Consider the following 24,595-nt stretch of genomic DNA (forward strand, 5'->3'; position numbering starts at 1 on the left):
AGCATAAATAAGGACTTCACAGGTATGCCCATTGTGGATGGTGGCATGACTTTCACATCATATCACCCTGGTAAAATAATGCCATGATTTATTTATAATTTAAAGTTATGAATATAATAAGTTGTTTATAGTGGCCATGTATCCATTTAATAAGACTTGATACTCTGTGATTCAAGCATTTAAACATTGTACTGTCTGATTGTAGCAGGTTTCTGGGTCTCGCCACGTCTGTGTAGAGAGAACCAACATTTCATCCATCATGCTGAGGGATGAAACATCAGTTCTTTCTACACAGACATTGCGAGACCCAGAAACCTTCTACAATCATGACGCCAGCCGTGAAAGCCTAAGAGAACATTGTATTCTCTCTTTATTGGACTGATAAAGAACTGTGTAACAAGCAGGTTTATGGGAATTGATGGCTTCCCATTCCTGTCGTTTGGGCTCATTTTCTCTACTTATTCCTATTATTTTGACCCTTACGCTAACTTTTACCATTTTATTTGTTAAAGCACTGGTTCCCAACCTTGTCCTGGAGGACCACCAGGCCAATCGGGTTTTCAGGCTAGCCCTAATGAATATGCATGAGAGAGATTTGCATATAATGGAAGTGAGAGGCATGCAAATCTGCCCCATGCATATTCATTAGGGCTATCCTGAAAACCTGATTGGCCTGGTGGTCCTCCAGGACAGGGTTGGCAACCACTGTGTTAAAGAACAGTGTTTGGATAAAGGTGCTTGAGATTGTAGGATGAGGCTGCTTATCTGTTCACATCAGCTCTCTTAGAAGGTTTGATTTTACAGAGCAGACTCTTCTGTTCATTCATTTGAAGCTTGCAGAAACAATCAGCTGATTATGACTAGTATGATGTGTGTATGAATTTTCCAATTGTATTTCAGACTTTAAGAAAGAAAGGCCTTAATGGTTGTGACAGCCCTGATGCTGACGATTTCTATGAGCACAGTCCACTCTCGGAGGACAGATTCAGCAAACTAACTGAAGATAGTGATTTTATTTTCAAGCGAGGCCCTGTAAGTACTTTAATTAATCTTTTTTTTTCTGTGTTGATCCTTTTTATTAACTTCATTATTTAGGCTCTGAACAAGAAGGAGCACAGAGGGTGCGACAGCCCAGATCCTGACAGCTCATATGTACTTACACCACATACAGAAGAAAAATATAAAAAAATTAATGAGGAGTTTGATAATATGATGCGGAATCATAAAATCACAGTGAGTACTGATGTATGTCTTGTGCTTGTTATCTTGTGCACGAGTAGAATTTGAAGCCTTCATTATATTACTTAGCACAGGGGTCTCAAATGCCAGTCCTTGAGGGTCACAAGCCTAATGATAGTATATTAGATAGATCTGTATGCCCACTGGCTCCATTGTATTCCCTAAGGTTGTCCTAAAAACCACAGTGATTGTACTCTTCAGGGATCAGGCATTTGAGACTCCTGGGCCAGTACCACAGCCAAAGATATGGCATGTTAAAAACAGGGTGGATTTGATTTAAATCACAAATTAAATCACTAGTCAGACTTAAATCATGGTTTTCTCATTGTACTTACTGCCACTCAATACTGCCCAACAAAGGAATATTTGCTTGTTTCAACTCTGGTTTTTCATGACAACTGTATCAAAATGACTGTAACATGCAATAATAGCAAATATATTTTTGCTCAAATATGACTGTTCCTCAAGGCAGTCTTTAAGAAATATGATGAAATCAAAACATTTACCAAGCGGAAGATCCTGCCTGTTCAAACATGTTCCTTTTGTCATCTTCATCAAAGCACTTCTCATGATGTTTTTCATTTGGGCCACAGTGTTTGCATTTTGCACACATGTCTGCTTTAGCCATTGGTAGAGGAACTTCATTAAAATATTCCCAAACCGGGTCTTTTTTACAGTCTTTTATTATTTTAGAATTTCTCCTCCAAAGAGAGAATATATAAACAAAGATCCCAAGACTTGTGGAGTATTCTGCTTAGAAGGTTTCATTTTTACTGCTTGTCCCTCCTTCCTCACACTTAGCTCCTCACACTTGTATATATAAACTTAACACTTAAGAGGTAAGGGATTGATTCTGTGTACATCGATTTGCAAAGGAACAGTGGGGGCTTGTCTTTTCTCAACTCTGTATATTTTATAACATTTTTGCTGTGAAGAAGCATGCTATCTCTGCAGACACAAATTCACAGTTTTGAAAAATGCAAAACCAAGCATATGTGATACCTCTAGATCGGGGGGGGGTCAAATGTCGATCCTCGAGGGCCGCAATCCAGTCGGGTTTTCAGGATTTCCCCGATGAATATGCATGAGATCTAATTGCATGCACTACTTTCATTGTATGCAAATAGATGCTCATGGATATTCATCTTTAGATAGACTTTTCCTCAAAGTATTTTATTTAAAAAATCCAATTTAAATAAAAATAAGTCTGATTTAAATCGCATTAAAAAAAAAATCATCAATTTTTATCTATCCTGTTTAAAACATTTTACTACAAGAAATATTTTCTGTTTGAGATGTAGGAATGTAGAATTTGTTAGAAAATGTTTTTTAAAAATAAAGTTGGGCTAGAGATAAGAAAAGTAGAAAATTCTGTATAAATAAACATCAATACTGCATGAAACACTTACCCTCCCCCGCCCCATTTTAGAAAACCACAGTAGTGACTGCCACAAGGCAAACGCTTCAGTGCCCATTAAATCCCTATGGGCATTCGAGCGCCCTTAATGTCTTGAGAAAGCTGCAGTGAATTCATCAGCCTAATGGTTCAATTTCTCTTACCTTTTGATTCAGTTCTGACTGAAATTTGTGAATAGACAATGAGAGTGTTTTTTTCCCCCTAAAATAAGAATAGCTTTAATAGTTTGTTAATATTTTACAAATTAGAAGTTGGCTTAGAACGTTTACTGTCACATTCAGCTCACATAGAGTGTATGAAGGCAAAAATGGTGGCGAGTTGTTTGGAAAGAGAGGAGATTTTTTTTTGTAGAAGGCTAAGGGGGGGAGTTTTATCAAACCTTCCCCCACCCCCTTTATGGCACCTTGATTTACCCTTGGAACCAGCAGGATAATCACAGGGCATGCCATCAGAAAGTATCATTGTTGCTGTATTAATAACCAGATTTTGAACTGAGCAAACCATTACTAACCATTTTTTAAAACTTCTATTGCTATATTTTGCTTACAGTTCTGGGCTTGTTTGAACTTTTTGCTGATGCTTTGAACCTGTTCCTTTTTAAAACATTCTTAATCATTTGAAATATGGATTATACTACCATTAATGCAGCTTCTTTGGTGCAAGGATAACCCCTTCATCTTAACCTCACCCCCATCCAACCCTTGTTTAAAAGTCTAGTTTTGAAACCTCTTAACTGTGAGCTTTATATACAGAACTAAGTGGATGAATCACCTCTGTTGGTAGCATAAATCGATAAATATTAGATTTATCCAAGTATATGTCATTTCAATTTTCAGATTAACTTTAGCTCCCAAATGAATTGAAAATAAGTCAACTTTAATTGATTTTGTTATTGTTGTTTTTTGCCAGGTGCTTGTAACAGTGCAAGTTTGTCAGCTCTTTCTTCACATTACTTAACTTTTGCTTTATGTAAAATGCATTTTGCCAACTGGATTGTCAAAACACTGTACAAGCTATTCTGGGTTAAGTTTCCCTTAGCCCCTGTATAGTGGTGACAGTTTTATAATATCCCGGTGTTTAAAAATATCTATACAGTTTTCTGGCAGAATTCTGGGCAACATTATTGAGAATTCAGGAAAAATTCTGCAGTTTACTTAAACAGTCAGATCTCAGCTGGCACAGGAGGAGGAAGTGACATGCTGTGCAGCAGTTCACTTCTTCCTCCTCTTGCCGCACCCTGGAGGGAGAGGAGAGGAGCAAAGCTGCTGCTGTCTGTGTCTGTATTGTGCAGAATTCCACCAAGAGTACCATAACTGAATGTAGTCAGCTAAGAATGAACATGATTGACCAAAAATCTCTCAAGTATCCTGCTTATGTCCACCCTCTGTTAGAGAGACGAATCTGTTTTTTGCAGATAATATCATATAGACCAGGGGTTCTCAATTCAGTTCTCAGGACACACCGAGCCAGTTTAATTTTCAAGATATCCACAATGAATTATATGGAGGAAAGGACTGTAGGTAATAGGTCTTCACTGAAGAGAGAGTTCATTAAACATCAGTTTTGGCCAAAAGACAATACTATAGGCTAGGGGTGTCCAACATTTTGGCTTCCCTGGGCCGCATTGGCTGAAAAAAATGTTTTTGGGGCCGCACAAACACGCAAACGCTGCAACAAGACAGAGGAGGGAGCCGGCAAGACAGTAAACATCCGGGGGCAGCAGAGGAAAACACTGCATTGCCTTCGACCGGGGCCTCACAAAATACTTCACTGGGCCACATGTGGCCCTCGTTCCGCAGGTTGGACACCCCTGCTATAGATAACTTCTCTGTAGTTAAACCAAAGGCCAGTAGAGGGCATGACCAGCTTCTGAGCACAGAGTTCCTCAAAGAAAAAGGAAGAAAGTTCAAGAAAAAGACAGGTTGCCATGACGATTGAAGATATGAGGTGAGAGGGATTTAAAACCCCTAGAATCTGGGACAGAGGAGAGGAGGAAGGAAAGAGTTTATCCCCAGCCCATGGATTCAGGTGAAGTAGGAGGGGAACCAATGGACTTAGGACTCAGCCCCCATCCAACTAGGGGACCCAGAAGCAATGAAGGTGGATAACTGAATCCCCAATTCATAGTATATGTAGACACTTATGTATTAAGCAGCTTCTTTAGCTCTCCTTTTTTTTCTGTACTCTTAGAAAAACACTGTTAACTTCTCAGTACTTTTCTGAGAGGACAGAAAAAGTAAATCTAAAGAAGCTGCATGAATTGGTTTTTACTATGAATTGGGATATTTTTCCCCCTTTATAGCAGAAAATAAGCCTGTGCTGTAGCAGAAAATAAGCCTGTGCTTAGGAGACTTTGAAGTAATGAAGGTGGGAATCTGCTAGAGGTTTGAGCCCTAGGCTTGCGAGGAGGGGGCCAAACAAGTGTTAAAGACTGAAAACCTTAGAGGGTGCAAGAGTGCATCCAAATACTTTGGAGACCAAGGACTATTTAAAAGTCAGAATCTGGTTCTTTCTAGAGAGTTTTTGGTTTATTTAAAAATGAAGCTAATAGCTTAAAGGGAATACTGGAATAAACTGATATAAAAAGAGACTTCTGTTGAATGCAACAATAAAATATCTTTCCTTGGAAGCTATTTAAAACCAGAAGCTGTTAAGTGGGACCACATTTGCATATTTTATTCAGCCTTAGGAGACTTTCTTTTTGGACAGTGGAAGTGTGCTTGGGGATAATGAAAAGAAGTGTTAAGAGGCACCTGAACTTTTCTTTTGATCTAAGTAAGAAGGACTTGCGATTACATTCATCCTAACCTAGAAACTGGATTTCTATGTTTATGTGTTCAAGTCAGGAACTGTTATAGACCTTGAGGGCCTTCATTGGTAGAGGAATCTATCACAATATGCATGAAATTTGCTTCTTGTGCAACAGGACTGGTAGTCTTGATCAGCGGGTAAAACCCTCAGCTATGAGGGCTGTAGATAACCCACTATTTTGTTTACATGCTCCAACTCCTTCCCATCACTCTGAGATGAGCCCTACCCCCTTTAGAGAGTAATAGGGAAACTATCTGTTTTGCTCATGTTTAATTTTTATTTTCAGGTTTTTTAAAATCTGGTTGGAGGCTTTTGGTGCCATTCTTTGTGCTGTTTACAATTATTTTCAGTCGGATCCTTCTTCCACTTTCTGAAGGATTCTCTTTTGGATCTAATAGCTTCCTTTACTTAACTCGTTAACCATGCTGGTTGCTGTTCGGTCTTCCTTCCTCCTTTTTTAATAAATGGAATATATCACTTGTTGATGCCTTAACATCCTGACTATGATAGGTCTTGGTCCTCCCTGTTTACTTGGTCTATAAGATGGCAAGTGGTGAGCCTGCTCTATTTCAAAAGGAGAGGTGAACTTGAGGGATAAAAACTAAGGTAAGAATTCTTCCAGGTATTGAATAATATTTGTTCCCTCCAATCCCTCAAGAAATCCCAAAATACGAAAATTGTTCCTCCTACTAAAATTTTCAGCATTTTCTAGATCTTTCACCAGTTATTTAATAAGTTTCCTGTCAGCGGCTGTTTGAATCATATCATCCTAAAGTGTGGAAACTCTTTCTTCAAGCTGGTCTGTTCTGATAGAGCAAACTGTCAACTTTTGTGACAGATTACTGACTTCAGTTTGGATGGAGTTAAGTCTTTCAGTGTTTCCTTGTACAATATCTTGTATCTTTTGTAGCTTTCCAATTAATTGGGTATTGAAATCTTCAGTCTCTGCTGGTAAAGGCACCTTAGAAGGTGTTGGAGGATCTGCTTTAAGTTTTTTTGCTCCTGATCCAGTAGGTGCCGAAAAAGCTGTCTCCAATTTGGTTTGGGTTGGTTTTTTTTTAATTTTTTTTTTAAGTTATGGTATAATCCTTAAGTCAGAGAGTGATTAACCAGAAAAAAAGGTTTTTAAAAATCGTTGCTGATGACTATTAGAAGAGCAGGAATAGGGAGAGCATTGATCATGCAGCCATTCTCTCAGCAGCCAAGCTCCAGAAGGTTCTGGATTTTAACTTTCTACCTAAAAGCCTAAATTTGGCCTCCAGAACCTCCCTATCACATTTCCCTATGTCATTGGTACCCACATGTACCAAGACAGCAGACTCCTCCCCAGCACTGTCTAAAATCTTATCTAGTTGATGCGTGAGGTCTGCCACTTTTGCACCAGGCAGGCAAGTGACTAAGTGATTCTCACGTCCACCAGCCACCCAGCTATCTACATGCCTAATGATCAAATTTCCCACTATAATGGCCATCCTAACCCTTCCCTCCTGACCAGAAGCCCCTGAAAACATTGCATACCCTGGTGTGCAGGTTCTGGCTACAGGATTGCCTCCTACTTCATCAGGGTGTTGCTCTTTTTAAGAAGACCTTCCTCTTCCAAGGCAGCACAGGCAGTCAGATTGAAGGTGGACTTTCCTACACCATCCCTGTAGTCTTCTCTATGTACCTCTCTGTCTCTCTCAGCTCCTTCAAGTTTCTTGTTCTAGATTCAAGAGATTGGACTTGTTCCCTGAGTGCTAGGAGCTCTTTGTACTGAGCACACACATAAGACCTCTCGCTAACCGGGAGATAATCGAACATGTGACACTCAGTGCAAAAAACCGGTAACCCCCATCTTGCTTCTGGACTGCAGCCTGTACCTTAATATTGGTGATTTATTTAAGTTGCTATGAGAGTTGGAAAATGTACACTAAGGTCCGCTAAGATTGCTAGTTTTATGTTGAGCTATGGTAATGTTTAATTTTTATTATTTTGTAAAGTTGTAATTGGTAGGTAACCCTTCCAAGATTTCTTAGACAATTTCTTAAGAGTTAATTGCTAGCTAATAGAGATTAGCTAATTACTTTTTTTAGCCTTTTAATTGGTTCAAGAGCTTATAAATCAGAGATCAGTCCAGGAGTGGGTGGGAGGGAAATAAACACTAAACAAAGACTTTCCTTAACTGCTATCTGTGCCCTAATCTGCTCTCAAATGCAACCTAAAATTCTAATCTAGACTAAACACTTTTTATATAAAAACCCTAACAGAGATTCTAAAGGCTACACTATTGCCTAAACTGATTTTGCTGAAAAAGCAGAGTACTGAACTAAAAAGAGAAGGACAATGAAATAACCTACTGAAGCCCAAGTTTTACCTTTTCCCAAGTTTGAATACCATCAGGTAAAATATTCCAATGAAGTTTTTCTTCCGCTTTGCAGATCTCAGCACCTCTTCAGGCATGTCGGGGAAAAACTGGCATCTATTGTGACTACTGTATATCCAAATGGATTAGGATGGCTATATCTTCTACCTATATTGGAAGTGGCCAACAGTTTACAATAGAACTGAAGGCGCATCACACTCCACGCACAGCATTGCATCATCCTGGGCAGATTCTAGAGCAGTCTCACCTGCAGAGATTTGCAGGGCGACCACTTGGCCTAACCTCCACTTGTTTACTAAGTTTTAAAGGGTGGATGTATCAGCCAGGCTGGACACCACTTTTGGGTCCTCTGTGCTGACAGCAGGCTCTTATCCTCTTATCTAACCCACCCTAGGAACCTGGGACTACTCTGATGCATCCTGCTGGTCAAGACTACCAGTCCTGTTGCACAAGAAGGAAAGATTAGATTCTTACCTTGCTAATCTTCTTTCTTGTAAACAGGAATGGTAGTCTTGATGCCCACCCTGTGAGATGTATACTAGCCTGCTTTCTGTTTCAGACTTGCCTACTTAGATGTCTTATTTCCAGTGGCGTAGTAAGGTGGGGCAGATTGCTCCGGGCGCTGTCTTGGAGGTGCCGACACCTCTCCACTCCCCATGCCACGCTTGCACCCTCCCTTCACCACCCCCGTACTTCTTTAAAATCTTTGCCAGTGCGAGCAACTACTCTAGCCCTTGTCAATGCCACTTCTTATTTCTATCTCCTGCCCTATTGAGTCAGGAATGGAGAGAAATGAGAGGCTCATTTTAAATACTGGCCAACAGAACGATTGATGCAGATGGCACACAGGTAGGTAACTCCTTTTGTTCCACCTTGTTTTGGTTAGTAGTACAGTGGTGCCTCGCATAACGGACGCCTCGCACAGCGAACGCTGCGCATAACGAACTTTTTGTCTTGCTCCCTATAACGAACTTCGTTTCACACAACGAAGTCGCCCGAGGGGCCCGGGGGGGGGCGGAACTACTCTCGCCGCTTCCTAATGTGAGCCGGGAACAGCAGCACCCTCCTGTCTGAATGCAGTGTTCCATCATCTCCCTCCACCTTACCTTAGATACCGAGTTTTCCGGCTTTCTTTTTCGGCCAGCCACACACTTTCAAAGAGCAGCACATGCGCGCATGCTCTGTTGTTCAATCTTCTCCTCTGACGCAACCGGAAACCGGAAGTTGCAGGAGAGGAGAACATTGATCAACTCCAGCAGCTGCGCGTGCACAGCTTTTTGAAATCGTGCGGCTGGGTGAAAAAGAAAGCTGGCAAACTCTGCATATAAGGTGAGGTGGAGGGAGGGAAATGTAGGGCTGCAGAACGAATTATTTTGTTTTACATGTATTCTTATGGGACAACAGGGCTGCAGAACGAATTATTTTTTTTAACATGTATTCTTATGGGAAAACGCGTTTCACACAACGAACTTTTCGCATAACAAACTTGCTCCTGGAACGAATTAAGTTCGTTGTGTGAGGCACCACTGTAGTTTAAAAGCTGCGTTGTGGTTTCATGGAGTTTCTCCGCACCCCTCTCTTATGTTTGCACTCTAGGACTCACTAGAAGCTTTGCTACCGACAGGGGGGGGGGAGGATGTATACAAAATAGTGGGCTCTCTACAGCTCTCGTGGCTAATGAGAGTTTTACCCACTACCATTCCTGTTTACAAAAAAGATTAGCAAGGTAAAAACATAATCTTTCCATGTACTGTTTCTATTGTATGCAAATCTATCTCATACATATTCATGGTAGGTGTCCTGAAAACCTGGCTGGTTTGGTATGTCCTGATAATTGGGTTGAGAACCCCTGATACAGGCAGACTTTAATCCTCTTTGTCATTGTGTTCTACATAAACATAATATTTTGACATAACTGTACTTGGACCACCTTGTTGATATTGCCAGTTGTAATTAATACTTTCTTTTTAAAATCTATTCTTTCTGTTTTCAGCCTAGTTTACCACCCCAGAACTTTTCAATGTCTGTTACGGTTCCAGTGTCAAACCCTTCTGCCCTATCCTACAGTAATCAAGGGAGCTCTCTTGTGACCTCTTCACTGGTAGCCAGCGCATCTTTAACAGATACAAGCATGCTGTCTCCACCCCTAGCCACGCTACATCGAAACGTGGTTTCCCCTGGTGTCCCTCAGAGACCACCAAGCGTTGGTAATGCAGGTAATATACTTGTAAGAATTCAACTTCTTCAAAAAAAACTACAATGGCCAGATTACGAAGATTTGAGTTTGGCCCTTTGTTCGGGTCCTTCACTTCTTGGATCATTCAGGGTTTGAAAGTGGGACTGTTGGAAGCCATTCAGGAAGTGGTGTGTGCTTGTGCGCCGCTGACCCCGACATATCGACAATCAGCAGGCAGCCGTCTAACGAAGCACCAGCGACCACCACAATTAGGAAGTGTCGCAGGCCCAGGCATTAGCACGCTTGTGCGCTGCTGGCCCCGTCATAATCAGCAGGCAGCCCTCCACCGACCTCCACCACAATTTAAAGGTACCACTGGGGGGGGAGGGAGGATATTTGCTTCTTAAGATGCACCTTTATTTCCACCCACTTTTTGAGAGCGAAAAATACGGTATGTTTTATCCTATATTTTTGTCTTCAGTCACTTGTCCCCTGAAGAAGGCAACTGTGTTGCTGAAACTTGGATCCTAGTCAGGACTTTCCTTGGATTCATATATACAAGTACTTTGGGACTTTGTATGATCTGTTTGATCAAGGGGAAATTTTATTCTCTCATTAGATGCCAACTTCCTGCCACCCTTTTGGGTTCAGCTAGGGAGTTCCACAAGTGAGAATATATTGCCTTCTTGTCCTAGGATAAAGCACAGTTACTTACCAAGGACAGCAGGCAGATACTCTCACAACCCTTAGTTGGCTGCTTAACATTTTTACTGCACTGTTGGTCCCATGAGCCAATATCATATGGGAAGGCACCGGCACATGCATGGCATAGGCAGTCTAAAGAGTTTTAAAGTGACAGTACACTTTTTTTGCACTGTTCGTACCGGGCTCTGTGGATGATGTCACCCACATGTGAGAATATCTCGGATAACACACCTGTTACAGGAAAGTAACTCTGCTGTTCAGCAGTTTGCATCCTTTCTCTAAAAAGGACTGCCTTTCTGTTCATAGCAAATTTAGAAATTGTAAAGGTGAATAGTAAATACTACTGTTTTCAGTATAACAATCATTGAGCATGAACAGCATTTCAGTGTACATAATTAGAACAGTATGATTTAATATGTATGATATTGCTGTATAACCTGAACAGCTGCTGCAACACTGGGGACATGTGCTGAGAAGACCTGAAGCCATATTTCCCTTGAGGCAGTGAATTCTAATTGGTGTGAGATAATATTGCACAGCACAAGAATATTGGACTTCTGGGCTTTGTTCCTTTCTTGATATTGCTTAATTTTTTTTTTTTTGTAGAAATGATTGTATTGCACTCATATTTATGTATTTTATTTTTTAAATTTATATACTGTCTATATCTAGACATACACGGCATAAAATTAACGTTATAAAAAACGGAGTCTTCATGACATTTCTTGCCTGTACAAATAGAAATCTTTCCTTAAATGAAAGCAGATACAAATAGCTGCGTTTTCAGTAGTTTTTTTTAAATATCAATCTGTCAGCACATAGGCATAATTGCCCCATCAATGCATTACACAAAAAGCAGCTGCTCTAGTCTAAGCATATCGCACTTTAGTTGATGTTTCAAGGAACATTGCATTTTCTGAACGCAGTGTTCTACCGGGACAGTATAGCATCATCACATCATCAATTGCTTAAAATATAAAGATATTGGATGGTAAAGTTATCAGACCTTTGGGCCAATAAACCTAAGCTTTGTTAGGACACAGAATAAAAAACTTAGTGAAAGGGGAAGAGTCTCAAGATAAAAGATAATTATGAACAGAATACACACAGAACCTGTGTTTAGTGTTGCTGTAAAGTCCAGTATGCTGAAACTGTATCATAGGGGACTCCAACCCACAGAATTTAAAAGCAGCATTTTTTTCTTATAATTATTACACTTCCCCCCCCTCACTATTCGTGGGGTCAAGGGAAGAGCCAGCTCGCAAATAACTTTTAGGACCAGTTCTGACCCACCCTCGCCTCCCGGACCTCTCAACATCTTACCTGGTGGTCTAGCGGTGAAGCATGGCAGGAGCGATCGTCCCACGCTCCTGCCCCATGCAGAGCCATGAACAAAAATGGCTGCCATGAGTTCCCGCTGTAGTCTCGTGAGACTACAGGAACTCACAGCAGTCATTTTTGTGAATGGCTCTGCATGGGGCAGGAATGTAGGACGATCGCTCCTGCCCCGCTTCATCACTAGAAGACCTCCAGGTAAGGTGTGGAGAGGTCTGGGAGGCAGAATGGAGGCGGGGGTGGTTCTGGGTTTAAAAACCTAAACCTGCGAATTGGGATGGAGAAGTGTATTACACTGTGAACTGGAAAAAAAAACCCACCAAAATGTTGTGCAGTTTTTTTTTGTCATATCTTCCACAGAATTCAGCCGATTCTTATTGAAATGTAGTGTGTTGTGTCCTGAATTAAATTGATATAAAATTTAGTGCGTCTTGTCCTGAATTAAATTGATATAAAATGTCATAAATATTTCCCACTGCATTACAATACTACCTTGTGAAAATGAATTGTGAACAGAATAAAAAGACAGCAAAACGTTTTGGGGCATATCTTGCAGAAAGATGTAAAGTCAAAAAATAATGCTTCAATTAAACAGATGTTCGAAGTGTGCTGCCTTTGCATGAAGGCATGCCCTCAGCTTTGGCCACCACTGATCTATGGACTTATCAACGACGCTGTGCTTCAGCTCAGCCCAAACAGAGATGAGGCGCTGTTTAAGGTCTTCGATGTCGGATATTGCTGCCTGGTAGACATGTTCCTGTATCAGCTCTCAGATCCAGTAGTTAACTGGGTTTAGGTCTGGGGTCTCCCGATGTAGCAGTTCTATGGTGTCCTTTGCCCAATGTGTTGGGGCAGTGTCCTTTTGGAAGATAAAGTAATTTCCTGACATACAACGGATCGCTGGCAATAGCTTCCACATCAAGAGGTCGTATGTGCCATTGATCGTAACCTCAGGATCGATGAAGAACAGATCTGTGAATCAGAGTTAGATTGCAACCGAGACCATGACTGATTGGTAGAAGGTCGGGTGGACCTGTAGAAGCCATTTGGCATTAACTTCACGCTTCAGTGTTGTTGAAGTCATGTACAGGCGATCATTCAGTGTGTTAATCGGTGAAGCTATTGTAAATATCTTTTCATCTGTAAACCAGATAAAGCCGACACTGTGCTCTGAGTACTTGGTCAAAAGCTGCTTACACCTTTTGAAGCATGTGTCTTTGTGTAAAGTTAATTCTTGGGCACAACGCTTTTTAAGACATTTTAATTTCAGATTGTCATGAATTATCCTAACCACAGTTGTCTGGCTTATTCCTGCTTCTTTTGCTATTTGTCGAGTTGTTCAGTGTGTTTTGCGGCGAATCCTCATGACTCAGTACAAGGTTGCGTACAACATCAATGTGCTTTTGTGTGCAAATCGAGCACAGTCATCTGCTTCCTGGCTTACGAGCCACAGTGGCCATTGCTCGAATCTTGCTCCAACCCTTCTGAGGAAACTCAACAATCAGTGACTGCTGTAACCTTTTAGCAGTACCAAGTTATTTATCAGAATTTGGTCTTCTGCAGTGAAGACCATGTTGATACAGAGACTTGATTACAAACTATCATCTGCTTCTGCACATAGCCCTTAGCAACAATTCATTTTCACAAGGTGGTGTTGTGATGCAGTGGGAAATATTTACAACTTTCTGCAATAACAATTGGCTGAGTTCTGTGATGGAAAACATTTTGGTGTAGTTTTTTTTGGTTCATTTCTTTATTAGAGAGTCAACCAAACATAAACAAAAGCCAGAAATACCATAAATACGTCATTTCTGAGTTCTAGAACTAGGACAATACAATCTCCCCCTTCCCCCTCTTTTTTTGCCAAATGCCCATATGTGAATAGAAGAGAAATGGCATACACATGTGGTTTGTACATTTACATTTGTTCCCAAACTGGTATAACAGATGTGGGCGCATTTTAACCACAACTTTGAGTGTTTTTTAAGGATATTTTATAAAGATTATATGTATTGTTTATCAAATAGCCTTAAAATAAGTTCCTACTAGGATTTCCAACCTATGCAACCTGTTATAAAATTACCTCCCCTTCACCAAGGTTATACATTATTTTAATATAAAATATTTAGGGGAATTTTATTAAAGTAGTGATCATGTTATGTAAGAATGCATATGACTACTCAAGACACTATAGAGCCAATACATAATAGACACAGAATAAAAGATTAATGAGATGAAACCGTCTTTCTCATTATGTAAGTATGAACAGATAGAGCAAAAATTTTGATAAAATGTTAGTTTCCTGACTTCTTAAATATAGTTTTATATATTAGCAATATTTTATATGTATAGCTATGTTACTATATTGAGCACAATTACTTGACTGAGTTTTCTTAATGAGGTCATTCATCTCTATTAACTTGGTAGGTGGGATTTTAGGTACCACAGAGCTCTCTATGCCAAATGGATCTGGCACCAGTCCAGTGGGTGAGTACATAAATGCTATTTGATTCAATTTGCAGTTTTGAAAATCCTGGGTTCATTTGATAAAAAACACAGTTCCAAATAAGGATGTCCGTTTGAAATTCATAACAAAAGTTTTATAATGGGTTTATTTTTGAGCATTCTTGTTAAAAACAGAAAAAGCAGATTTGTAAATTACTTACACACAAAAAGATTCAAAGCAACTCAGAGGAAAGTAACCAAAATAGTATGGGGGTCTCCAAAAAATGATGTTCGAGGAACAACTTGAATATGTATGCCCTGGAGGAGAGGATGAAGAGGAGAGACACAATGAACACATTTAAATACTTGAAAGATACAGATGAACAAACAACCTTTTCCAGAAATAGAGAGACTATGGAACTAGAGGGCATGAAATAAAGCTGCAAGCGGAGTAACTGAAAAGTCACATCAGGAAATACCTTTTATGTGTGGCGGTGACCAAAAAAGCAAGCAATGCTAGGAATTATTAAAAAAGGGATGGTTAACAAGACTAAGAATGTAATAATGCACCTGTATTGCTCCATGGTGCGACCTCATTCAATTCTGATCTCCTTATCTCGGTCTCCTTATCTCAAGAAAGATATAGCAGCACTAGAAAAGATTCAAAGAAGAGTGAACAAGATTATAAAGGGGATGGAACTCCTCTTCTTTGAGGAAAGACTAAAAAGGTTCTGGCTCTTCAGCTTGGAAAAGAAACGACTGAGGGGAGATATGATTGAAGTCTATAAAATCCTGAGTGGAGTAGAACAGGTACAAGTGGATCAATTTTTCACTCCGTCAAAAATTACAAAGACTAGGGGACACTCAATGAAGTTACAGAGAAGTGCTTTAAAAACCAATAGGAAGAAATATTTTTTCACTCAGAGAATCGTTAAGCTCTGGAACGCATTGCCAGAGGTTGTGGTAAGAGCGGATAGCGTAGCTGGTTTTAAGAAGGGTTTGGAAAATTTCCTGGAGGAAAAGTCCATAGTCTGTTATTGAGACACTAGTGTTTAAGCCCGTTACATTAATGGGTGCTAGAATAGACGTGTAGACTTTTAGCACAATGGGGCGCTGAGGCGTTTCTTTCTTTATATCTTTCTCTCTGTCTGTCTTTCTCTCTCCCTGCCCTCTTTCTTTCTGTCTCTCTTCCTGGCCCCCCTGTCTGTCTATCTCTCTTTCTTTCTGTCTGTCTCTCTCTCCCTGCCCTCCTGTATTTCTGTGTGTCTCTCTCTCCCTGTCTGTCTGTCTTTCTGTCTCTTCTCCCTTCTTTTTACCTCCCCCCTGTCCAGTAGTACCCCTTCCCTGCTCCCCCTGTCCAGCAGTAGCCCTTCTCCATTTCTTTTACCTCCTCCCTGCCTGTTCTGAAGAAATGTGAAGCTTTACAGTGAAGTGTTTTTTTAGGTGTGGTACCTTTAATTATCCTACCTTAAAAATAATCCAAAGATCATATAGATATGACCTTTCAATATAGTCGACATCACATGTGAATCATACATTTGAATCTCAAACATTCTGCATCCTTATTTTGTGAAATGGAACATTTCGACAGGATTGACACTCCACGTTCTGTTTAGGGTGTAGCCATGTAGTAATCTCAGGACAAGCCCCTGCCCTGTTTAGAGTAATTAAAGGTGTAGAATGAAAGCAAAAGGAACTAAACAAAAACCAAACTACTGATAAATGTTCTTTCTATGGGAGATACAATATTTGTTTTTGGGACTGAAGATTTTGTTCATAATTTTTTAAAACAAAAGATGATAATTCACTTTGCAGAACGTGGAATTCCAGTCAGTCAAGTCGCTCAGAATCAGTTGTCATTCTGTTACAGTAACTACAGTACTCAAAAACATATTATGTATTGCCTTTTATCTCTTTTTTATTGTAATTTTTTTACTTCATGTTGAGTGTTTTTGGCCAGGACAGATGGAGAATACTGCAATTAAAATTTAGTTTATAAGTTATTTAGTGTTGCAAGAGATATGTATCTGCTATAATAAACCCTTAGCGCGCATGCGCACTTCAATCTTTGTGATCCCTGTGTCCGTGATCTGTGCTTCCGTGCCTCTGCATGTGCAGTAGAGTAGAACTCTGCCTGCAGCGGTTTCCCCATCGCCCTCCCTCGGCAACGCTGTCACGCTGCCGACTGCATGAGTCCCTGCCCTACCCCCGAAAAGGCCTGCCGACCAACCCACTCCTCCTGTGACCCGGAGCACCTACCTGACAACCCCGGACACCGAGCTCCACAGACACCAGCTCCCTGCGGCCCAGCAGAGGCCCTGCATCAGAGTGAACTCATGCTGCCACACATAACTCCCCCACCTCTGCTGACCCACGCCCTGGCCTGTTCCACAGGGCAACCTCGGCAATCCCGGCCCACAATAGCCAGTCCAAGTCACGCTGCCGACCGCATGGGTCCCTGCCCTACCCCCGTAAAGGCCCACCGACCAGCCCAGTCCTCCCGCGGCCCAGAGTACCTACCCAACAACCCTGGACACCGAGCTCCACAGACACCAGCTCCCTGCGGCCCAGCGGAGGCCTCACACCAGAGTGAACTCGCGCTGCCACCCAGAAATCCCCCACTCTGCTGACCTGTGCCCCGACCTGTTCCACAGGCGTCCCCGGCAATCCCGGCCCACAATAGCCAACAATGCAACAGGTACTCTAATGATGCTGGATGGGGAGAAAAAGGTGGAAATAGGAAAGGTAAAAGGAGAAATGGGAATATGAGTAGGTAAAAAGAAGGGAGAAAGGCTACTGCTGGACAGGGGGAGCAGGGAAGGGGTGCTGCTGGACAGAGGGGAGGTAAAAGGAAGGGGAAGGGGGCTACTGCTGGACAGGGGGGAGAGACAGAAAGAAAGAAAGACAGACAGAAAGAAATGCCTAAGTCTACACATCTATTCTAGCACCCGTTAATGTAACGGGCTAAAAAACTAGTTATTATATGAGAGTGGTCATTCTAGGACATTTTGATGGGAGAACTGTGAACTAACACTTTTCATTTTACATAAGGCTTTTTCTGTGCCCTAATTTATGGGGTCTGTTTACCAAAGTGTGGTAAACAATTACCAATAATTGTTAGTACACAGCTGCAGTAACTGCTTCCTATAGATTGGAGTGGGAAAGAGGTAAAGAATAAGTAAGTTATAAACATGGACAATGTCAGGTAGTCAAAGCATGGTAAATTACTATGCCGCTACAGAGAAAGCGGTAAGTGCATCTATTCTATGGTATCTGTGGTGCAGTCAAGTTCCCCTATCAAGAACACTCCTTATTTGGCAGGTTGACTCCTAGTGGTAGTACCGCAAGACCATCACTGGGGGTCAGAGGCACCATTTTGATCCCAGGCTGCTGATTGAGCTGGAGTAACTAGGGTTCACCCTTGCTAAACACAAGGAGTGATCTTGGAGGAGAAGGGTGGAAGGTTTTGTCCAGATGATGGGAGGTTTTGTTAACCTGTCCCAGCAGCAGTAATTGCATTGTTGATAGGGCAGCGACATCCCCATTATTGGTAATATACTTAACATATGGTAAAGGCACTGTGTGGTAACTTCAGGGGCAGCCGCTTCTCATGATCCCAACAGTTACCACACAGGCTTTGCAGTTACTGTGAGTAACTATTTACAACTAAGAGGCGGTAATTGAAAATCTTTACAAAGCCGCGGTAGCAATGCTGCCACAGTAAATGTGCCAGAGCCCTTCAGTTCCTATGAGTTTCGGTGCATTTACTGCGGTAGCATCGCTACCAGGCCTTTGTAAAAGACCCCCTTTAATAAACTAACCCCTATAAACTACAAGAAACACAAGGTTGTGAAAAAGTAGAAGCAGTTTACTAAAATCCAGTGTTCTTTTCTTACTAGTTTAGTTGTTGCAGGGTTTACCAAATTCCTCAGTTTGATTTTTCAGAATATCAACAGTAAATAAGTTTGTTTGCTTGTATTTTGTTTAAGCAAATCCAGAATCCCCAGAAATTAAACCTGAACAAGGCTTTAACTCAATAAACTTTTGATATTGGTTCAAAACTATAGAGGATGAAACATTACTAAATCACATTTGGCCTGGGTTTTTTGCATGCTTAATAAAATTGTCACTTGTTAAATGTTCTGTGGTGCTAGCAGTAAGGATTACTCAAACTGTAAAGTTGGTAAGAAAATGGAATGAAATGATTTTTATAGTACAGATACACCACGGATTTTCCAGCAACAGATGGTTCGGCTCCTCCTTTAGTCATCTGCAATCGGCTGCTCCCGCCGGCCTTGGCTCTCCCTCTCATCAGACTTCCTGGTTCCACGACCCGGAAGTGACATTAAAGGGACAGCCGAGGCTGTCAAGTGCAGCTGGTTACAGATACTGTTCACTGCCAGCAAAGATTTAAAGGCGTATGGAGAAAGGGAGAGGTGCCTGGGTTAGAACAAAACGGCCAATCTGGAACTGGGGATGCTGGAAAATCGGTTGTGTACCTTTACTATTGTAAATGATTTCTTTTGTTTATAATTGATATACTTATTGGACAGTTTCTCATACTGGTCTATCAATGTATACAAAATCATATTGGATTCCTAGTATTTATTTAAATGAGATTTTAACTTGCTAAGTATTACCATTTTCAATCATTGGCCTAAACAGCCTCCAGTGGGTTTTTTTTTTGTGGTTTTTTTTTTAAATTTCTTGCTAAAGTGCAAAAGGTAAAAAAAAACCCCCCCACAACTCTCCGTTTCTTAATATACCAGTATATGCTAAGGCTTTGCTATTGGTCATTGCTAGCTATTTTATGCATTACTCAATTCCAGTATAACAAGCCTGGAAATCTATTCAATAAGAAGACTCTAGTGCGTTCTAAACCATGCATCATAATTAATGGCATGGAAAGGGTTATCTTTTCATCCTGGCCTTCTGCCAGACAGTTGCATCATTCTGTAATCATCTGCTTCTGACTCCTGACCTTGTGCCAAGAAATACTGCTCCATCTTCTCACCTTTCACTCTCTTTACTTGTAATTTGATTTCATGTAGATTGCAGTGCACCAGATCCAGGCCAGCTGAGGAGACTTATTTTATAAAATGTATTACTGGAAGGAGTCGGCCTGTTAATTCAATGGCTTTGCTGTACAAGAGAATGTATTCACTTATGAGCCTGTCCAGGGCTGTTTTTAGAGCTCTTAGTGGAAAGGGGAGTATTAGTGATACTTGGTGACCAGACTTGGATTGCAAACATGGTGTGCCACAACCCATGGCCCCTGGGCAGACTTTCTCAGAGTGGCTGGGCTGAGATGAACAGGAAAGTAAAAAATAATTTTAAAAAGTAGCTCTGAGTATTGTGTATAATTACAATCTCACACACACAAAAAAAATATCGTGGAATTAGAAACATTATAAAGAAGGTTGGTCAAAATTATAAAAGTGGTGTAGTAAAGAGGGAGCAGAGGTGTGGACCACCCTAGACACTTCTTTGTGGGGGTACTAGAACCTCTCCTTTCTGGCCCCCTCTCCCCGGCATACCTGTTGAAATGATCACCGGCATGAGCAGCATCTTCCACCTCTTGCTTGCGCTGACCTCAGCTCCCTTCTGATATCACTTCCTGGTTGCAGGACCAGGACGTAACGTCAGAAGGGAGTCGAGGCCGGCGGTGGGAGGGAGGGTTGCACAGCGTGGCTGAGAATAGCTGGGAGGGGCACTTGGTGCTGCGATGCTGGGCCCCACCGCCCCAAGTATTTAGCCCCATCTACACCACTATATAAAAGAGATGGAATAACTTACTTATGAATCTGCTATATTGGTTCAGTCTAACAGTACAATTTGCTCAGTATTCTGTTTTGTGTTTTTGAAATGAATACTTGCTCTAGTGCAATAGGTGTGTCGTTCTTGACAGAAAGGTAATATTCCAGTGCTTGCAAGCCATGCGGAAGGAATCCACAGCATTGTTCGAGTCTCTCCTCCTTCACTACAGTGCTCTGCTGCCTCCTTCAGTTTTTCCTTCTGTATGCGAACCGGAAGGAGTCTTTCTGATTTTTTTTCTGTATATTTCTTGATTTTATTTCTGTCTTCATGGTATTTTGATTGATTTCGGTGTTAAGCACTTCCCTTGTTGAGGGTTCAGCTCTGTCTGCGTGAAGGAGAAGCAGACTGAGGTCTGCAGCTGACAGGCCAGTCCCTCTGTGGTATCTGCTGGCCAGCCTGCAGAAACCTTTTGGAGCTTGGGGTCCGTTTCCCTTATAGCATTGCTTGCCTACTGCTTCGCATGGACTTTAGCACAGTCTGTTCCAGCTACCTTTGGGCTGAGGCAGGCTGCAGCACATTTTCAGCACAGGTCACAGTTTTTTTTCTTTTTGTTAAAGCATTTTGGAGCCATTTGTGATGCAAAAGCGCTGCCGTGATGGCCATCTTGGATTTCTAAGGTTTTTTTAAAAAAAAGTTCTCTAAAAGCTTCAAATCACCTTGTTTTGCCTCAAAACTGGCAAGGATGGAGTCCTCATGCTCCTTTACCCCTAATTCATTCCAAGTTTTCTTTGGATGGGATTTCTGAAGAGCACCCTTGTGCCATATGCTGCGCAGCACATGAAGAAGAGGCGGGAGCAGTTTGCTTAGCCTCCTTTTTGCTCTGTAGGGTTGAGGAACAGTTGGGGAGTATGTTGTTTGGGAGTAAATCCCTTCTAGAGCCCTGGAATGGTGGTCGTCCTAAACACAGGGGCGCAGAGGCCACAGAGCCCAAGAGACACAAGCTGGAGTCATCTAAAGAAGACTCTGCACTGCCTAACAAGGCATTTTCTCTGGAATTTGTCATTCTTATGTGGAGAGCCTTTCAGGGTGGCTGAAATTCCTAAGGAGAGTCAGGTTGCACACGAGGGGACTGGGGCTTCCGGGACACATCTGCCTCAATTTCAGAGACTGCCCAGGATCTGGTAGGCCTTTCCAAGGGAGACCCAGAGGATGGGGCCTATTGCTATGCCCTTAACTGTCATAGAGCGAGCCCTCCCTGTCGGGAGATGCAGGGTTGCAGGCAGGTGCGTGTGCACTAGATAGTGGTAGCCCTCCATTAAAGGGATGACTACACGATCCGCCAGCTGTTCATACCCTCAGCTTTGTTAGATCTTATTACTGATTCTCTGTGGGAGTTAAACTTGGTGTCCCAGCAGGTTCCCTCTGCTCCCTGCTCAATAATAAGCAGAGTGAGAGCCCGGTCTTCTTCATTTCCCTGGCATCCTGATATCAATGTACTGTCAAGGAGCATTGGGATGCTCCTCAAGGGTCCCTTAAAGTGGCTAAGACAATGGTTTGGCTGTATACAATGGCACAGGAGTGTCAGCAGCTGTTCACTCAGCCCAAGGTAGATTCCTTGGTAGTGCAGGTAACCAAACTCATGTCCCTACCAAGTAAAGGAGGCATGGTATTAAAGGACATTCAGGATCACAGAGTGGTTGTGATTCTTAAGACAATTTGTGCTCTTTGCCTCACTTTACTTGGACTTTGGATCTCATTGAAAATTTTAAGGAACCCTTTGTCTTGTTGCCAAAGGCTGATGTTCCTTTACGGTTCCATTATTGGGGCCTACAGGAACTACAACCAGGTTATGATTACTCACGGCTTAGTGTGTGCTGGTCAACTTATCTAGGGGTGGCGATTTTGGCGGACTTACTTAAACGTTACATCCACATGCTATCCCACCTGTGCTTGCTGTTATCTCTAGTTGAAATCAGTTCTAAGATGGCCATGTGTTTATATATTTCACCCTGTCGGGCACAACGCAAGGCCATTCGCCTAAACTCTCTGTCTGAAATGTGGAAATCAGTCTGCTACTCTTGGACATATGTTTTATTTTTGTACTGCTACACAGTATTTTTGGAAGAGGATTTTAAGCCACATAAATGTGCTAAGGCAAGTAAGATGCATATAACTCCTATGGTTGTGCAGTAGTTTTGAACAAAAAATTGACCCAACCACTCCACAGTAAAGAAATGTAAAACCAAAACAAAAGACTCCGTGGAGAGTTGATGTTCCTGAATTGGACTTTATTAAAAATTATCTTGATAATCCACATAAAAACCTAAAGACATATAGGACCCAATTTACTAGAAACATGGGACCCAACACAGTCCGTGTTTCAACAAAGTCTTCCTCAGGGGTCCCTATAATCGATAAGCAGACTTTTTAACGAGTCATTCAGTGTTAGAACCTTTATGCAGCCCATGGATCAGTAGATAATCCAAAAGTTTTTGCTTATTGATTATAGGGACCCCTGAGATATTCCATGTCAATCAGGAAGTCAGCTTGCCGATGTTCCAGTCCATAGGTTCCAAGAAGGAAAGGATTCTGAAAAAAGTTGGATATGAGAAGAGTACTTCTTCAATATCTTGGAGGTCACCAATGAGGCTATCTGACCATCTTTTTGTGTGTACTAGTCAGGCTAGACATGGCACACCAGTTTCCAAGGCCATAATCTCCAGATGGATCCATAGGGCCATTTCAATAGCATATATTGCCTGTGGAATACAGTCTCTGGTCTCTGTAAAGGTGCATTCAACTAGAAGTGTGGATTCTTCGTGGGCAGAAACTTGAGTGGTCTCCCCCAAGGAGATTTGTAGGGCAGTGACTTGGACCACTCGACATACATTTTTTAAATTTTACAGAGTGGATGTTGCAGCAAAGGAGAACTCCGCCTTTGGGTCCTCAATGTTATGAGTCTGTGCAGTGGTCCCACCCTAGATTACTGGGATTGCTTTTGTATGTCACACCGTAAAAATTCCTTCACTTGTTAGGGTTCAAACATCACACTTCCAAAAAGGCAACAATTGCTCAATATGTAGAAAATTATTTCCTTCAATAAATGGCAAAGAGTCCATCATAATTTACTCATCCTTTATTCGCAGTATAGACAGCTTGCCCCAATGATTATATTCCCGACGGGACCCGTTTTGCCCAAACGGGCTTTCTCAAGGGTTCCAGGGAGCACTGATTTCTGGCATCCTCTCATAAGCGGGGCTGGAGCAGTTCTGATGCAGACTGAAGGGTTCCCACACATTTGATGTTCTTGTATCAGTTCTCGAAGATATTCAGACAGTTTGCCATCAGATGAAAAATTGTTAGTACAACAACAGGTAATGATTCCAACTTTGTGAAAGCTTTCTTTATAATTGGACAGCATGACAATGAAAATGAAGATACAAGGGATGAGTTAAACAAGCACTACTTTCTAATGCAGATAATGACAATAATGATGATGAAGTGATCTTTTACTATGGAGAAGTCAAGTGTTTCAGACACAGATTCCATTGATCTAGACCAGGGTAGGCAATTCCAGTCCTCGAGAGCCGGAGCCAGGTCAGGTTTTCAATGAATATGTATGAGATGGATTTGCATGCACTGCCTCCTTGAGATGCAAATCTATCTCATGCACATTTATTGTGGATATCCTGAAAACCTGACCTGACTCTGGCTCTCAAGGACCGGGATTGCCTACCCCTGATCTAGACCTGCAGATGAAGTCAGAAGAGATCAGCAATATTGCAGCCTCACCTGATTTGAAGACACTTTATCAGACTGAACAATCCACTGCTAGTGCAGCTGTTGAAACACCTTTTTTGCTGTCCTAGATTCATGAGTCACAAATGCACTCGCTCGCATGAGCAATAGTCATTTTCAAAAATGTGGCTTTACTAAATTCAAAGTGGAGGGATAAAAACGTTAACAATAGTAGTTGTGGTACTTTTTACTCAAAAAGCAATATATTAGGTAAATTTTTAAATGTGTTTTCATTTTACTTATGTATTAAAATATACATTTACTTTTGGCCTAGTACTTTGAACAACCATGGATAAATTGTTTTTGGATTTGGTTCTGATAGGTCCTCCCACTCCCACAATCAGTGAGAGGAATGAGTTGAGTGAGGGGCAAAAGATCTCTAGTGAGGCCTGCTGTGGCTCCTTAAAAACCCGATTTACTAAGGCTGTTTCCCCATTCCTTGTCTAAGTAACATAGTAACACAGTAGATGACGGCAGATAAAGACCCGAAATGTCCATCCAGTCTGCCCAACCTGATTCAATTTAAAATTTTTTTTTTTTTTCTTCTTAG

At 41.5% G+C, this 24,595-nt stretch overlaps 1 protein-coding gene across 11 annotated transcripts in view; it reads left to right on the top strand.

Annotated features, from left to right (window-relative positions):
- The window catches only part of MEF2A (myocyte enhancer factor 2A), a 123,516-nt gene that overhangs the window by 66,300 nt on the left and 32,621 nt on the right, over positions 1-24,595 (top strand). For 8 of the 11 annotated variants that reach the window (XM_033919918.1, XM_033919922.1, XM_033919917.1 and 5 more), the window contains 3 exons: positions 1,096-1,233; positions 9,823-10,045; positions 14,473-14,532. In XM_033919918.1, coding sequence (XP_033775809.1) covers positions 1,096-1,233; positions 9,823-10,045; positions 14,473-14,532 — 421 coding nt within the window. Of the gene's footprint in view, positions 1-900; positions 1,033-1,095; positions 1,234-9,822; positions 10,046-14,472; positions 14,533-24,595 lie in introns of all 11 variants that reach the window. The other 3 variants (XM_033919925.1, XM_033919928.1, XM_033919929.1) reach the window with 2 other exon arrangements.

This window comes from Geotrypetes seraphini, chromosome 14 (assembly GCF_902459505.1).
Source record: "Geotrypetes seraphini chromosome 14, aGeoSer1.1, whole genome shotgun sequence".
Taxonomy (NCBI): domain Eukaryota; kingdom Metazoa; phylum Chordata; class Amphibia; order Gymnophiona; family Dermophiidae; genus Geotrypetes; species Geotrypetes seraphini.